Source organism: Apium graveolens, chromosome 4, assembly GCF_009905375.1.
Source record: "Apium graveolens cultivar Ventura chromosome 4, ASM990537v1, whole genome shotgun sequence".
Taxonomy (NCBI): domain Eukaryota; kingdom Viridiplantae; phylum Streptophyta; class Magnoliopsida; order Apiales; family Apiaceae; genus Apium; species Apium graveolens.
Window position 1 is genome coordinate 11,454,193 of NC_133650.1, and position 19,449 is coordinate 11,473,641.

General features: G+C 32.0%; 1 protein-coding gene across 1 annotated transcript; it reads right to left on the reverse strand.

Moving 5' to 3' along the window:
• Positions 1–826: 826 nt before the first annotated feature.
• LOC141716655 (uncharacterized) lies at positions 827–9,037 on the reverse strand. Its single transcript, XM_074518849.1, has 4 exons — positions 8,847–9,037; positions 3,454–3,574; positions 1,660–1,825; positions 827–1,490 (listed from the first exon to the last, which is right to left on the reverse strand). The coding sequence occupies exons 2-4, from the start codon at positions 3,555–3,557 to the stop codon at positions 966–968; spliced, it is 795 nt and encodes a 264-aa protein (XP_074374950.1). The 5' UTR covers positions 3,558–3,574; positions 8,847–9,037; the 3' UTR covers positions 827–965.
• Between the last annotated feature and the right edge of the window lie 10,412 nt (positions 9,038–19,449).

Below are 19,449 nucleotides of genomic sequence, written 5' to 3' on the forward strand. Positions count from 1 at the left end.
CTCCACCACCTCCTCCATCAAGTTCGGGTTCTTTCTTCCGCCATTAGTATCGGCCCCGCAGGAGATGTGTTGAAGATGGGGAATGGATGAGAGACAGGAGAGATAGATGTTTGGTCAGGATTGTCCAAAAACGGAGGAAGAGGCTTCTGATCAGTGATGCTTTGCAAGAATGGAAATCCGATGAATAGAAGGTGTATAGATCATCGAACGATGCTACGATGTTTTGTTGTTCTGCATCTTGTTTGCAGTTGCTATTGAGTTGTAGTACTATATAATATTCTACTCTGTCGATAGTGTGCGTGTTTTACGTACAATGGTTGCTTTTGTGATATTGGTATCGGATATTGGTATCTGTCCCCGGCATTTATTTGCAACACTTGCAACTTATTTTGTAATTAAATGTAATTTTCAACATATTTTTTCAAATTTGAATTTTGTGGTTGCATATATGGTTGCTAGCAGTTGCAGATATTGTTGCAAATGCAACCTCTGTATTTTTGCAAATATTTTTTGAAAGGTAGTATTTTTACAATTTGTTTTAAAAAATGACAATATTTTTACAAAAAATTTGTAAAACTTGAATATTTATGAAAAAAGCCCTAAAATTAAATCTCAACTTAACAGTTTTCAAATTGTCAAGTTGTTTATGAGGAATATAGGAATGCAGATGCACAAGTATGTCTTCCACTTTGATAAAACCACACATTCACCCGTTGCTGTTTTTCAACTCAGAAACTAAATTCATCAGCAGGAATGTTTTACTAATGATGGGAACTGCAACTATGTTTTAGAAGAAGACACGACTAAAATTAGCTCAGACACCCTAGAACAGACCTCAATTTTGGGAGCACAATATTTTGTCTCTGATCTGAAGGCACACAAAAAAGAAACACAAGTCACTTAATACTAATCTGGAGCCTTTTATGACCCTTTTAAAGTTTACAGTTCTTGCATAACATGTAATCCTATCCCAAATTAACTTCAAGGGAACGAAGTGTCCGGGATCGGAATTCTACGAGATTAAATTTCATTACATCAATATGATAATTAATAGCATCTGTATTGCCTTCGAAACGTGATCGGCGATCGACTTCCATTAACTGTTTCTCAAGAAATCTGATACTCTCAGAGAAATAACCAAGATATTTGCTGCATTTGAGGAGGGTGTCTTCTTCGCCACCACTGGTGAAGAACCTTACATAACTCGTTAGGAATGTAGACATTTCAGCCAAGTCACGATGGCTGCCATTGAGCAAGAAAACCTTCACAAGCTGGTAGTGAACCAATCTAGTTCGTGAGACTTCATTATTAGATACTTGTTCAGGTAAAAAGTAGGCCATAAAAGAGCTAACTTTATGGTCCTCATTGGGAACATCTGTGGCAAGAATACAACCAAGTTCACTGAGTGTTGCAAAATCACAAGGATGGGCATCATGTTCTACTTTCTTCCATTCACAAAGTAATAGCTGAGAAGAGCTCACCAGTATAACCTGTGTAGGCGTAACAAAAGTCATGTTCCTTATTAGGTTTGCATCAAGTTTGTTTATAAGTTTCTGAGCGAAGGAACATAAAATTAAGGGTGGTTTAACAATCATATTATTACTGCTGATGAATGATCCCCACCCAAAGAACAAAAACAAGATTAAATATACATGTTACCTTCCCTAGCAAAAACTGGGCAGCTACATTTCCAGCTTCCGAACATTTCACTAGCAGACTGTTAATGTGCTGATACCGTTTAAAATTCTTAAGTTCCAACTTTATTTTAAAGTTGACAACCTCGAGTATGTCTTCAACTTGCGCGAACATATTAAAGTTTCTGCAACTGCAATAAAGATTTACCAAGACAATTTAGAGATCCCTATGAAAGGTGGACTAGTAAACTGTTGATGTACATGATGTCTACATTCTAACTAGAAAAAACGATAAATAACTTCTTTGAAATGCCTGAAACATCAAAAAATCATATTATAATATATATCTAACAGCTCACAAAACATGAAAAGCTTCATAACAGGTACACCTAAAGCATGAATTTTTTTTACCAAGAGGGCAGGAGATGCCACAAGTGTGCCATTAGGGGTGTGCATTCGGTTCGGTGAATAACCGAAATAATTTCGGTTCGGTTAACCAAATTTTATAATTCGGTTCGGTTTCGGTAGAGAAATTTTTAAAATTCGGTTTTTCGGTATTTCGGGTTTTAACCGCGGTTAACCGGAAAACCAAAAATATAACCGAATAGTTTATAAAAATTAAAATATTATTAATAATAATAGCAAGACATTATACAGACATATGCACACAGTACTCACTGCACACTATCCCCAGACGACTCTCAATCTAAAATCTAACTCTTGCCTCTCACATTATAAAAGCAAACGGAGATTCTATTCAACCATTTATGTACAGATTTGTCTTCTGTAATCAAGAACTATATCATTCTTGTACAATTTCAGGACATGTAATTACAGCCTTTTTTATTTTACAATAAACAATAGGAACTTGGTCTCCGGCCACTACGCAAATCATTTTAATTAGATACTATGGATGTTTCTCTCCACTGTTGGAGATTGATTATTACTGGTCCACTATATCTTCTGCCAACTCAAATTTTTAGAATATTTTGCTGCAATTCTAGTATTTTTTATTAGATTTCGGTTTTTCATTTCAGTTTTCAGTAATAACCGAAATATTAATTTCGGTTCGGTTACAAACCGAATATATTTCGGTTCGGTTTCGGTTAACCGAAAAAAAAAATCAGTTCGGTTCGGTTCGGTTTTAACCGAATGCACAGCCCTATGTGCCATGTTGAATACTGCTCAAAAAAGGATTGTAGAATGTTAACCCAACCAACCCTCTTTAGTATGACCTGCTACACCCCTTTTACCAAGAGGGCAGGAGAGGCCATATGAGGGGCTTGCTCACTTATCCCACGTTCTTGATCATTGCCTCAATTGATTACGGACCCAACTCCCATAAAAACCTGACACATCCTATGAAAAGCAGTACGCTGTTAACCAGAGATAACGTACTGAGAAGAAATCTCAGTAAGATACACAACAGAAGGGGAAAAAAGTGAAAAGAGTCCATTTGCTTAGCTGAGCTAATATGATACAGCAGTGAAGGTTTTTTTAAGCCCCTAATTCCTTTGAATTCTTATATATATTTAAATGAAAAAACATAAAGTACACTCTAAAATTCTTTGTTAAAAGCAATTCTCAAAAATTTACCAACACAAGTAATTTAATAATGTATAGTTATTGCTTAAGCATACAATTAACGAAATTTAATAACAAAAAGGAGGCATTATGAAATCTGGCAATCAATCAGAAAAGAGGAAAAACAACCATAAAAATAATAGCATTAAAGTAAAATAAATGGTGAAGCCATATAACGTATTCACATAGATATACATATACTTAGACTTGGAAGGGTTAGAATCTAATGTCTTACACAGAGATGATCGTTGCAAAATCAGCTGCTCCGCCTGGAGACTGCACCAACAAAAGTATAATGTAAGAGAGGAGCTCATAGGGCAGATCTGTCATTGTTGCCATTTCTGACACAGCTCAATCTGCAAGTACAATTGATATATAAAACTACATGTCACATTTACTGATACAGGTTAATTGTATTCATAAAAAAATCATGGCACTTCTTTGAATATGATACATACAATTGTCACTTCAATAAAATTAAAATCTTATGAGAAGAATCATGTATTAAGGTGTACAATTGCTAACAAAAAAAAATGCAACTGAAGATTTTGGACACCTCAAGAGAATAGGTTCAATAACAATATCACTCTTATTGGTTTCTTTCTTCAAACCCTGGCATTACAACAACAATCACAACATAGCAAACAAAAGGCTGTCTTTTTTTTCAGATTGAACCAGTGAAAATTTGGTCACCTACTAAGTGATGAATAAGTACCAAGTTGAAACTAACTGCCACTTACATGTGTCATATAAGCTAACCCCAAACACACTATATCATATTTAAAACTTTTTGAAATCATAAAATAAGATTAACCTAGAACAAGAACAGTCTTTAAAGAAATTGCTTGTTAATTAGGTCTGTATCAGAGCACACTTGCCAAAACCATGAAATTAAGAGGCACTCAGACCAGATACAGTACACTGCAGGATTTGTTTAGACTTCCAGATATTGATATACTGGAACATTGACTTGGGAAAACATAATTCGTCAAGGTTACTGCATTTTGCAAGCACTAATGCCTGTAAGATTGATGGAGATTTAGATGCTAGCTTACAACAATTGATAACATCCAAGAACTATCTCCTAATCAACATTTAGGAAGAAAAATAATTAATAGATGAACACATGGTGAATTGTGAATCTAGTTTTTCAAACTCCAAATGTTCATTCAATAATTATTCTACATATTTGTGACAACCCGGTCAAATGCCGAGCCTTTGTCGAAAATCTGGTCAAGTCCCGATTCAGAGTCCGAAATAAGCCGAAGTCTATTGGCCCAAATGCAACCAAAATGCAACCAACTTGGGTAATCCACATGCCCCCACAAAAGATCATGATTTGTTGGTGCACTTAGTTGACTTATAAAATGAACTCAAGTCCCAAATCTACTCAATGTGGGACTGGGGTGATACAATGATGAGAAGATGATTGAAATGTTTCTTTTAATTTAGACAAATCCTGCTAGTTTAGCAGGAGTCCAACGAAAATTACGAGGTTAGATGCTTATTCCTCTCTACATACCCATAAATCCTTTGGATACATATAGAACCTTTATATACCCTACATCGACAAGATAACATTCATTTTCGGATGTGGAAAATTTATTTCAGGGTTATATAAAGATTAAAGCCTCAACTAAAATTTGGGAATTGTGGGTTACGCCTTCGTGACAAACCTGAAACACATCTTACTATCACAAAATGCAAAAATATTTTTTGTAGGAATGTATTCTCGACAAATGTATAGCATGCGCTCATCGAATATTATATTCACCTCTGAGGCACACCAATGTATTCATCACTCATAAAAATTCACCTTTGAGGCACATCAATGTATTCATCACTCATAAATAATCATCAAAATCTATTGAATGAACGAAGTTGAGAAATCATATTTAAAGATAAACTAATAAAGGAAGCAAATGTGAGGATAAATTACAATTATGTTAAAAGGAAACAAAAATTAAACATAAACTAAGGATCTTGATATTCAATTCTGTAAAAAATACATACAAACGTTTCCGTTGCGTGTGTATATATATATGGTAAATGGGATAAAATGAGACGATTTACAGGCAAATCGAAGGCGATAAAGAATAGATGTATATTTGAGAGACGTTTCACAATTGAAAACTAATTATCTAAAAAGGTAAATTTAGTGTTACCGAGAGAGACGAGAGAGACAGGAGATTCAGTGGCCGCGAGCTTCAAAAGTTGACAATGGAGTAGGAAAAGTTGAAGGAGTCACAATATAAAAGAGAAAAGGGGAATGACAAATTAAGTTTGATAATGAAAATATGGAGATAAGTAAAAAGTAAAAAGTGAAAAGGTTGGTTGTAGCTACCAATAACTTTGGGCCAATGTCCTCCAAAAAAGGCATTTAAAAATGGATCACTCGAACGAACAAATATTTACTATGAGCCAAATAAGTATATAAGGTCTTGACACAATTTTGCGTTGGACTATGGTAGGAAAAATGGATCACCCGCACGAACAAATATTCACTATGAGCCCAAACAATTATATAAGCTCTTGACACAATTCCACATTGGACTATGGTTGAAAACAGGAAAAACAAAGGATAAAACTTATATTCACAAAGAACAGGCAAAGACACATAAGTCCTAAAATTCAATATATATTCTTCAAATAAAAAAAATTGTAGTTAATAATGAATCTTATGAGATTTAAAAGCCTACAACTTGAAAGTCAAGTACTGGCATGATGAAAAATTAAAAAAAGTCAATTTTATATAAATTTTTAATACTATTCTACCATAAATGAAAGAAAGAAACAACTACCTCTTTGGTTTTACGCGTTTGTGTTTAATTCCAAATAATATGTTTATCAACCGTATATGAACTTCATAATACATCTTAACTAATACATTTCTAAAAACATAATCTAACAGAAGATACAAGGTAAAATGAACCATAAGGAACAAGATTAATTTTTTTTTATTTGTCTATTATTAGTTTACACACTAAATATAAGAACAAGTCAATAATTTGCTAAATTTGTGTCATGTTCGTTCAAGTTTTATCGTGATCAAAGGCACTAAAATGAAAAAAAAACATAAATATTATTATTGAACAACTAATAGATACATAATTGTATTTTTGTGTGTATATATATAGAGAGAGAGAGTTAAATTTCTATTTAGTCCACTATTTCATTAGAGTTTGCAAATAAAATATTGCAAAATGTATTATTTTCCAAATACTATTCTACATACATCACTATTTGAAACAAAATCTTGCAATCGCGTACGTACATTCAACAAGTATAACATTACAAAACATGCTTAATTTGGAAAATAGGTAAGTTTCACTTGTTTAACATTAATGATGCAACATCACTACGCACGTTTATACCCTGTAATTTATTATTTTTGTTTTCAATACATGGACTATTAAATTGGATTGTACTGAAAGGTAAGGATGTTGGACTCCAAGAATCCACAAAAATGAAGGACTTCACACAATTTGTTCTATATATCTATCTCTCTTTCTCTCTCGATAATTAAAACCTAATTTCTCAAATCTCCTTTCACTTCAACACATCTTTTCCAAAGACGTCGCGACGACCTTATAGAAATCAGTTCGCCCAATTAATAACTTTCTTAATTGGTGAGATCTCTGTTAGCTCAATATATGTACTTCACCATCTACCGATGTACTCCCTCCGTCTAATTCTTTCTTTCTGACCATGTTTCCTATTATGTCTGTCTCAAAATTCTTGTCCACATTCAGATAATATGGTAATTTAAGTGATAATTATGTTAACTTATCTGGAAAATAATACAATTTTTGGTAACTTTTAGTTTTTTTAATATGATTGAATAAAAGGTGGAAAATTGATTGTTGACAAAATAAGTCGGACGGATGAAGTATTTGTTTATAGGCATCTTTTAAAAAATTAACAATTTATGTCATTTACTGAAGTACATTATTTATATTTTGTTAAAAATTAAAATATAATAGTTCATTGAGTTATTGGCAAATATATTTTGTAAATATGGTGATTATGTTATCATGATATTTGAAATATCAATTTATATAGATTATGATTTTCACCGAAAAACCTCAATTTTAAAGTTTAAAAAAATCTGCATGCATCTAACTGAATAGAATCACGCTTTTTGAGTGTTCAAATTATAAACTTCTACTACTAAACCATCACTCATTACAAAAGTCTCAATATCAAATAAACAAGAGTTAATAAATCTATTTGTTTCAATCAAATAAACTAATTTTTACATTGATGTAATTATTGCTACAACCAATCAAAATATATTTACATAATATCTAATATATAAGCATATATATATATAGCAGAACCTTAATTCACCTATTCGACACCTAGGTGGGCGCCTTACAGCCTAGGCGTCCAGACGGTTCACTATTGCCCTGGTTCCTCTCTACACTTGGACAAGTATGTCTTATATATTAGTAAACGTAAATTTACTATTGACATTTATATAGATAAACTATTTTTAAATTCCTGAATAAGAGATACCCATGCAAGACACTAATTGAGTTCTACTTCTACAATGTACTTGTAGTATATTCATTACAAAATATATCATGTCCCCTGCTTGTGTCTAAAAATTAGAAAAGATCCTTGTGTTTCCAATTTTTGGATCTTCTAAGATCAACACACAGGTTTTGACAAAAAAAAAAATCACCAGTCAGATATATATCATGCCCGACACTCCATACCACAACCCAAATAATATAAGAAATATATGGCATATATGCACATGTTCGACACTCAAGTCTCGACTATGTCAACAGATAGGTCTTTAAGATTCAAGTTCAACTGTATCAATAAATCTAGGTCCCAGCCCACAAACAACATCAATAAAGGTATGCAAGCGAATTGGCTCAAGAGAGAATTGCATTTAAAATATATTCAATATTTAATTTCATTATTTTAGAACTTAAAAGGTGATTATCCATTAAAAACATAATCAATATGAATGAAAAGGTGCTTCCGCCCATAATGTTCACCCAAAATATGCATATCCTACCCTAACATAAATATAATTTCCCAACTATGAAGTAAAAAGCTTAAGCTACTCCTCTCTTGATTATAATTTACCCAAGTACAAGGATGTAACCGTAATAGCTAGTAGCTACAATAGTGTGAGGTGCAATTACACACGATGAGAATGTCCAAATTAAATGCAATATGTTAAATTCAGATAATTTTGAACGGGTGTGAATGTGATGCATGGGTTAAAAATAGCATTAGAACATATGCAACTTTTCACATACTTTATAGACATCGTTAACAATGGAGGAAAACATAACATTTTTTCAAAGTTCAGATGCCTGGAAAGACGTTCCGTATCAGCTATTCATCTACCACATGGACCTTGGTCTAGCTAACAATGCCGAACAAAAAAATGATTGAGTGCATAAAATCAGAAAGATTAAAGTACATAAGTTCCCTACCATTTTCATTAATATACATAACAACTGAATTTGACAATTTCAAACACAGGGATATATGTAAGAATATGAAGCATGTGTAATGAAATGTGGGTAAAAGAAGGAAGCAGTTTTAAGAATCATAAAACATGTAAAGAAGAAAGACAAGACAAATAATTGGAACAGAATATACCTCATAATATATGAAAACAATGTATAGAATGTAAAGATTTGATGTCCATTACAAATCCATTGCGTCGTCTTTCAGAGGTCACTACAAGTTTACAAAACTCTCTCTCTCTCTCTCTCTCTCTCTCTCTCTCTCTCTCTCCTCTCATTTACTCTCGCTCTCCCTCCCCCTCTCTTTCTCTTCCTTTCTCTTTCTCTCTCCATCTCTCTATCTCTCGCCCTCCCTCTCTCCGTGCTCTTCTCCCCCCTCCCCCTCTCTCTCTCTCTCTGCTTCACTCTCGCTCTCCCTCCCCCTCTCTTTCTCTTTCTATCTTCATCTCTCTCTCACCCTCCCTCTCTCCGTACCCCTCTCTCCCCCCTCCGCCTCTCTGTCTCTCTCTCGCCCTCTCTCCCCCTCCCTCTTCCCATTACAAAGTTAAAAGTCAAAACCTGTACCCTCAGACTCAGACTGACCTGACCTCCGTAAGGCTACGTCCATCTCTTTTGGAGCCTTGTAACGGGCTTTGGGGGTCCTGTAACGGGCTCGTTGTTCATTTGTTTCATGACTAGATTAGACCCGGTTAATATCTAGTTTATTTAAAATGAACGTGTTAGTTTAGTAAAAAAAGTTAATAAAATGTTAAAGAAAATAATATATATTAATATTTATTTAATATGAAAAAATAATTTCTTTGAAATGAATCCGTGTTTTATCTTATTTTTCTCAGAAAGTCCCCAACTTTAATTTATCAAGTTGTCAAAAGTGAGAACATGAAAGATGATAATATTATCCTACAATGAAATGAGATTCGTAAATTGGGGGCACGAAACCGGATAATATTATTTTACAATGGTTTGAAAACGATCTTAAACATGTGCTATACTTTGAGACAAATTTAAATGTAGGAGTTTATAACACCGAGCATATTTGAGATTTATGTTCAATTTACAAATATTATTATATGCACCAACAAACAATCATGATCTTTTAGGGATTTATAATAAGTTTGTTGAATGCATTTGACCCGGTTACGATGCATTTGGGCCGGTAACATAACTCAGTATATACATAAAAAATCAACCTTAAAATTATTAAACTTTTAATAATAAATGAGATTTATTAAAAAACAAATTTTATATAAAGGGCTTAGATGTTGATGACAACCATCTATTATATATAATTGAACACTAGTGAAGAGACCCAAAAATTTGTACTAAGAATGACATTTTTGTAAATATTTTGACCCATATTTTTGAAATTTGACGGGTCGACCCATTTTCCTAAATCAACTAATTCCTATACAAATATGCAAAGATCCATGGAATATCCACATCTTAAATGGTATTTATAATTATTAAAAAATCACTTTTCAATATTAAAAATATCAAACATATTATTAAAATAGATTTATTATTATACCAGATCAATTATAAATCCGCAATTCATGCTTACAGTAATTCAAATTCAAAAACTATTAATACTTTCCTTGATAATCATTATCTTCTTCTTCTTTCTTTGTTACATGCCATATCAATCAGCATCAAATTCAAAAATCAAAATCAATCTTGAATAATTTTGAATTGGTTTGTTATTGAATATCTGACATCTATTTCAAAATTGAATTCATAATTTCATTATAATCTTCTTCTCATTATTATTTGCATATGTATAGAAGCCATGTATTTTCCTAAATCGTTAGCATTATTCATTTAATTCGTATTTTACTCAGATTTGTTTCAATCTCGATTTAATCAATTTAATTTTTTGACGTTTCAGGAAGATAGACAAAGGGTGATTTTTGTTGTTGGTGATATATTTTTCATTTTTGAATCTACTGAACAGAATGGGTAACCTCATTTTTGAATCTACTGAACAGAATGAGTATTTTTTTACATACTTTATACAAATTACAATTTCAATTTCATATATACGACTTTTATCATCTGTATTTGATTTTGTTTTCATGTTTTGCTATTTGTTTAGGTTCGACTAAGGCGAAGAAAATTTGTTTGGGACCAAAAATTACATTTAACTCAACCAAATCAGGTAAAAATTCTTAAAACTCGGGCAATTATACAAATTTATTTTTTGAGGTTTACATGTTTGGTGAAATTTCTAAGAGAGGTTATTTTTATCCTTGAGCTCAATTTTGTTCCTAACGATATTTTATCATGTTTGTATTTTTATATGTATCTAATTATTTATTATATAGATTTTTATTGATTGATATTTGATACCTATTGAGTGTTGATTTTCAGCATTCGAAACGAGTATGGAGACACTCTTTCTCATCCAGAGCATTTGTAGATGGGTGATGATTGTTGATCGAATACTCTGTGGGTGCATGTATAAAATATTCAAATGTTAATCGAATTTTTGAATTTATATTCTGCCAGATTTCTGCTCTACAGATTAAACAGTTTAGTTATTCATCTCTCTCGATCATGGATTATAAATTGTGATACTGATTTCTGACATGATGAATGTTATTTTGATAGTGTTTGATAAAAGTTCTCACCGGAGTCTCTTTTTTTCCTATCATATTTGTTTTAATTACAGGTATGATGAAAGGGTAAAGTTATCTAAATTAACTATAAATTTCAGTCATATTTATGCTTTTTTCAGGACAATGAATTGAATAAGGAGATGCACTGGAGTGTTCTCTATTTTGTATTGGTGGTTCACCAATTCACGGTAACTATATCTCAAACTACAAAGTTGTGTAATTGTCCGTAGCCCGTATTTCTATGAACCTACATTGAATCATTTTTTATAGTTATCATATTGGTATGTAAAAAATATTTATTATTTTTCGTAACTATTGATCAAAGTTCATAATTTTTTTGTTAGTTTACAATATATCGGTTTAATGAGTTTTTAATTAGTCAACGATGATTTTCTTTACATTATCTCATCTATTTCTTAGACCACTTTTTTAGTTATTAATTGAAATTTATAATTTTTATAATGTAGTGTTGATGTATATATTTGTTGATTCTTTTCTCAGTCAAATCTAAGATTCTCGCTTTGTATTCTACTCAGGTTTCTGTGTCCATATCTTATAGGATAATTTTTCAGCCGTGTTAGTTGGAAGACTGAAGCACTGGAATCCAATATGGAGAAGTGACATGCATTAGTCTGGAAACTGGATGAAGAAAGCAAAATTCCGAGCGACTTTCATTTTATCGATGTGAAGATTCCAGACCAGTACATCATTGATCAGGTAATTTATCTTTGGTTTTTATTTTTTTTGGATGTAAAGATTTATTGGTCTTTTATAAGATGAATTAGGCTGATTCATGTTGAAGTTATAGTTATCTAAAAATTATATGAGCATAAGTGAGAAAGACTGCATTTAATTGACTGAATTTAAGGAACCATATGACAACTACTGACTAGCTAAGCCTGACTAGCTAAGCCTACCTGTCGAATTGCAACAGACGACTTGCGCAAGAGTATAATATAAAGTTAATTCCTATCTTCTTTTTGTTACCCTTATACTTTTTCTACATGTGACATTTAATGAAGGCTCACACAACATACATATTCTGATATAGGTGAACCGACCGCAAATAAAATAGAGAAAGGGATGACATTGTTGTACTTCTATCAGTGGTCATAGAAGATGGATGCACAATTAAGGGTCAGGAACAAAGTTTTTTGGTTATTTGTCTTTAAATGCTTAACTTAAAACCGCTATTTGACATGTAAAACCCAATTGCTAGAATGTCTGTTTATAAAGTGTTTGTATATCATAATAAATTTAAGTACAACTCTAAAACTCAGTTTGACTAAGAAGTAGGCCGCTTTGGTGTGATTTGATTATGAAAAAGAGGAAGTTTCCGTTGACATGAACCTTGATAATATGTTTGGTGTTTTCTTAAGTTGTCTGGGGCCCTGGGCTCTATGGAACTAATATTTTTTTGTTCTCTACCACAACCACTTGAAAAATCTAATATATATCCTATATTTGTAGTCCGTTGAACAGCCTAATGTTTCTTAATTTATTGAAGATTTTAATTATTTTTTCATAACTATGATACTCTAGAGTTTTATCATCATAATTCTCAGTTTTTCTCCAAGTATTTTTTATAAGGTTAGTCTAGCTTATGGTCAATGATCTGGAATGACTTTTGCATTCATATACTCGCACCATATTTTGACTACAAATTAGAAAAAAAATAATTAAAAATTTCTTTTTATACTTTAAAAAATCAAACTTTTGTATATGCAGCTAAACTGAACTATAAAATGTAGTGTATGTTGCTTGGAGTCTTGGACACAACTAAACAATCAAGGAAGAACTCTAATTTCTTTGTACTTTGTTGGGAAATGTAACAGACTATAGGATCTCAAGTCTTAACACAGACCCGAATCAGTGCCGGAGTAGCCATTGTTGGTGTTGATTTACTCTTTAATAAAAATAAACATGGAAGGGAAGAAACAGATACACTACAACTTTTCTTGAAGTTGTTTGTTTGCTTGCACAATTTTGACATTCTAATGCTAAGGATCTTTTTGCACCATTTTAAAAGGCCGATAAAGCACTGACATTGTAGACACTTTGAATACAATACAATGTTTGATCGACATTATGAGATATTATTACATGTATAAATGGCTTCCAGACTATTGTGTTTGAATGAAACATAATAGATATTTTCAGCTGAGGTAGGCATCCATTATTTGTTTTCATTGCTTTTCGTTTTATTTCAATTATGACTCTCTAATTTTACATTACACTATTGTGATTTGTTCTTCATATTGTGGGTTAAATTTTGTAGATTGGACAACAACTTCATTTGTTTCAGATATTTAAACTTCTTTTTTTTTCTCTTAGTGATTATATAGATTATAAACTTCATTTGTTCTTTCGCTAGCTGTTTCTTAAATTTTTAATACGTATACGATGTTTGCGTTTTTCAGACTATTTTCTTTTAATGGTTATCATTATCAAAATTTAGTGATATATTAACTTGATATTTATTTTGAGATGATTAGATATTATTACATATGTAGATGGTTTTCCATTTTTTAGACTATTATGTTTTAATGTTTATCATTATCAAAATTAGTACTTTTCAGGCTATTCTATTTCAGACTATGATGAATCTCTCTCTCTCTCTCTGGCATCAACTTGACATTTCTTTCGAGGTGTGTACTAATGGTAACATGGCTATTATGACTTTTTGCATGTAAACAATATAAATATGACTATTTTCAAAACTGTTGAGTTGCTGCTCTGTGAAGCATATATTTGCGCAATTCCGTTTCGTTTTCTTTATTATCATATTTTAAGTACTCTATGTAAAAGCAGAACTATGCTCAAATACGGGAATTAGAAGAATTTATATGTAGGTTTCAAGTACTATATATATATGCAGTACTATGATGATGTATGAAATATGTTATTATTATAGCTGAATACAAATACTCAAGGGCTTCAGCACAGAATACAAATAATTCTCACAATCTCATACTGCAATTAAATTAGCATCCCACCGATAAGGATACCATTGCTCCAAGATAACAATCTGTATTCATATTATAGTCATAATTTCATGTTGTGGAGATTGATTCATCTTATGTTAATAATGATCTATTATCATATATGACATGCAGAGTTTCATGAATCCATAAGCCGTAAGTTGCACATATAAACCGCCTATTTTTCTCAAATATTAGATGACTCTAGGGCCTTATATCATTGGAAGGCTTACAAATCACCCAAAGTTAATGGAGATTCTCAACCAAATAGGTTCTTTGCATAAAAATATATAAATTTTAGTTTTGTAAAATGGTTATTCCGAGAATCCGACTAGAAGTTTTACTGATTTGAATAGTTCCTATAATTGAGGAATTAGCTCTATTAAATTGGCATTTGCTTCAGTTTGCATCTTTCCTTTATGTTTCCAAGTATCTAATAATCATCCAAATTTTAATCTTGTTGATTCATTATTTTATATACTTACATACTTATTGGCCTAATTTTTGCGAGTATAATATTTTATGAGTGTTGAATAACTTTGCTTGTCGAAAGAGATCGTATTTTTTCTAAATCTAATCGATCTTGCACTTATCATATATTTATCATTTACCCTGAATCAAAAATATATTTCATTGCCTACTTAGAGGTTTGATGTAACAACCACATTTTTTTATAATTAAGTTGTTTTTCATATATGACTAATAGTTTTTTACTAAATGATTAATAGTTGTGTGTTTATATACTCAGATACGTAAGAGACTAGCGATCATATTTGTATGTATTTGGAGAATATGATTCAGGTGCCGAATAGGCTGAAAGGTTGCTAAATATATCATTTAACCTTATTTTTTTTATCAACATTGAAGAAGATGAAATGTCAATTAGCGGAGGATCCGTGCTACCTTTCCTCCCACCTTGCACTTTGTGGTAGACACTGGTCAGATATGCAAATCGTGCAAAGCACTGAACTTCTGCCTTTTTCACTGTACAGACTACAGTATTCCTCCAAAATAGTGCAAGATGAACCTTATTTAAAGAAAAATGATTTAAGAACTCCAATATTTTAATAACAACTCAAACCCTTTGATTCAAACAATGCTACCTCAGCCTTGCCAAGGCAAAAAAATTTAACACTCTACTTATTTTGGTGTGTAATTTACAGGCCTGGAGATTCTTATGAAGTCCAAAAATGAACTCCACATATATGAAAGATCAAATCCAAATCCCCATAAAAAGTCGATTAATTGTATTATTGCAACAAAACCTGATACAATATCTACTTTAGCTATCAAGAAAATGAAATTCAAAGAAATGTTCAGAATTCCTACAAGGCAACATTCTGCAAGTTCTTCACTAACTCCAATTACGACATCAATAGAAAAAAGCGAAATCAGTTTTTGCAAGTGTTTAGATACGTTTACATGCATTTAGGTATCTGAAGAAAGGTCTGCCACACTTTGTATTTTCATAACTTTGGAAATTTTGTAGTCAAAATATGCTGCGAGTATATGAATTAGTTATTGTTCGATATTTGTTATAGATTGAAACCGGATTAATGTATTTGTTTTATTTTCTAATTGCTTATAAGGAGGAATGAATTGTTCTGGAATTAAGTTGTGCGGTGATAATTTATTTTATTCTATTTTTCTTCTCAGTGTGTTCGTTTTTTCTGTAATTAACAGCTTACTTATGGATTTTCGAAGGGTGGTGACAGTCATGTTGTACTTCCGTTGCAGAAGTGAGGAGTGAGAACCCGATATGCAACTCAATGTATCATAATTTTGAGCTTTTGTATATCTATGAGGGAGCTATTCCTACTATTATTGCTTTCGTATCACTAAGAGATTGTGCTACTTCTATTCGGTGAAATTGATATATTCCTATTTGACTTTGTTTGTTATTTTTTTGTTTAGTTTGTTACTGAAGATATTTGGTCTTATTTCTTCTGCAGTGGAAGCTACAGATTAAGTAGATACCGAAAGTTCTTTAGTAAATGAGCAAATTGTGAGTTCTGTATCTACCTATTTGGAAGAGTTGTCAGCCCCAGATACGTCAGATTCGAAGTTGAATATTTTTAGCATCTCTGAATTAATAAAAGATGGTTACCAATGATTCGGATTCAAAAAATCATTCTTTTATTGTGGTTGCATATTTACCCTATTATATCAATAATTTTAATTTAATATTTTTATTCAATAATTTAATTACATAAATAATTTTGAGCATAAACAAATCAAGACTTATGAATTGACTAATTTTACATAAAATATTTTTACAGGATTGGAAAAACTACAAAATTTATTGACACATATGTTCGCTGATGTAAGCATTATCGAATGACTTTTGCAAAATACTCAAATTTAAGTGTGGATCCTAATCTAAGTTCAACAAATTTTCATTTGGGTTCTACAAATGTTTAGTTTTTAAAATTTTTGATTTCAGGAGTAATAATATCTTTTAGTTAATATTTTATAGCTTAAGTATGTGGAGGAACATGATATATAACTGAATTTTTTTCCAATTCAAAGCGTTGATGAGATCAAGGATCCGCAGAACGGGTTAAATGACCATTTCTAAACATCACATATATAATTTGTTCCACCGAATAGAATAATATATGTTAACCAAAATTGAGACGTCATCGGGAGACGATATCGAGTAACGCTGTTTGATAAAATATATCAAATTGTTGTATATTTTTAGAATAATATTTGATAAAAATATGATCATATTACATTTTTTAAAGTTATTTTTCAATAATAAATTAAATCAATCATTTGTATTATCACGTTCTTAAAATGCTTTAAATTACAAATATACTACCTGATCCCCATCCCCAAAGAAGATTTTTTTTCTTTTCCCGACCCCATCCCCTAATTAGGGTTCAACATTTCCTAATTTGTGTTCTAGAAATACTTAGTTGTTAAAATTTTGGAATTTAAGGGTGTATATTTTTTAAATTTATATTTTATAATTGAAGCGTTGACCCTAATTCATATATTTACTATTATTCCCAATCAATGAAGAACTACAGAGGGGGGGGGGTTGAATGTAATTCTGGCTCCTTTTTCTGATTTTAATATGTAGCTGTGTTTGATTTTGCAAGAGTGCGGAATAAAAGTAAAATGTAAATCAAAACACAAAGCAATAAAACACAAGGCTTTAAAACTTTCTGGTGGATTTGAACTTATCCACGAGAGATATATATATATATAAAGATGAGAACTCTGTGATGCTTGAATAACACACAACTGCTTACAAGTTGAATGACAAGAACAACTTGAGAAATTCTTTACAGATTTTGCTTTATCTATTTCTCTGGTTTTTCTTTCTAACTTGGATACTTTTCAACTTGCTACTCTTGATTTATATATTACCAAGTTACATGATAGTAAGAAAAGACAATAAGACAAACTGTAACTAGTCTAACTTCATGCTACTACATTACTCTATCCAGAATCTTTGAATATCTTCATAATTGCATGGAAATGATAATGCTTCTTTGTTCTCTAAATCCTGCAATTAGGCTACCACATTCCATTTGCAAACACCCGACGCATGTGACTGTGTTGTCACTGTCAACTACTCTTTTTGAATAAGATCATCCGTCGGGACTATGTTGGTCATCCGTCAGGAGCCTTGTTGATTATTTATCGGTAGTATTTGTAGATCATCCGTCAGGAGCCTTTCTATCACTTGACTCTATTTCACTTATAATAATTACAAGATAACTTATATTTACAATTAGCCAACCTATTCTACATTCAATCTAGTAGTCAACATGACTTAAAGAATCCTATAGCATCTACTCAACTAATACATTGTTGTTTGCAGAAATGTGCTACAAGACTTATTGTTACATAAGATACACTCTCGATGGATGTTCAATGGTCATCCGTTGGAACTATAAAGTTCATCTGTCGGGACTATTGTAGAACATCCGTCGAGAGCTACAAAAACACTAAGTTAAATCTACTAAGGTGTTTTGTTCAACTTATCATTAAGTTCACAATATATTCCTAACAATCTCCCCCAATTTATGTCTAATGAAATTGTAGCTATAAATTAAGAGAAACTTGATGATAACAAAACACCCTAAATGTACATATTGAATTATGGTAGATAAAACTAGTAAGTGCTACAATTTATTTGAAAATTGAACAAAGTAAAGTGTACAAAGAGTTCTCACAATCATTTTCAAGGTGCTCTTCTAGTCTGAGCAGATGTTTTCTATTTCCTTGATTGTCTTGATTTCTTCCCAAGCTTCCAGTTATTTTCTTCTATTTGATTTTGGAGTTGTCTGTGAAATTCAAATTCTTCAGCATTTGATAGATCCAACTTTTCTTGCATTTCCAATGGAGTCTCATTGCTTGAGATGCTCAATTGGTCCTCCAGTCTGAAGAATCTCCTAACACCCTTTTCGTCCATGAATTCCATCAGCCAGTAAGGCCTCAAGTGCGCTGTATTTCCTGTGAAGAAAATTGTTAGAGTCCTTGGGAGTGCATTTGAGGCTTTTCTGCTCTCTAGTTCTTCTATCTTCTTTAGAACCACTTTCTTGGCAGTCACATTGAATCCAAAAAATTTCTTGAAAGATGAGAAGGTCTTTATCAAAATAGGACAACTTTCTTGAAGAATCCTGTGAAGGGGCCATATCATCTCTTTTCCACCCTTGTATTTAAATACCAGTCTTTTAGGGAGATTCATGTGAGCATCAATTGCTCTTACTTCTTCTAGTTCATCCATGTAGAGATTTATATCTGAGAATTCCTTCATGTCACAAATGTATAGAAGATCTCCTTTGTTGACAGTTGGTTGAGCTTTGGTTAAGGTGTTGGTTTTGAGTTTCACAGGCTTGACCTTCTTGATTGCTCTTGTCTTTGTCTTCTTTAACTTGTTGAAGAATGGTAAATTGAGCTCAGGAAGTGGAAAACTCTCCCAGTATACTAGCTCATCCTTGGGAACTATTGGCTCACCATGAAAAATCCTTGTAGGATCCACCTTAAATTCTTCCTGCACCACTGAGGGCTTGGATGTTTGAGTTGTAGATGTAGACTGGTTGGGAATGTAATCTTCCATCTTATCATCATTGAAGTCCAATCTTCTTTTGGGAAGTATTTTGTATCTGAACTTCCTTTTCTA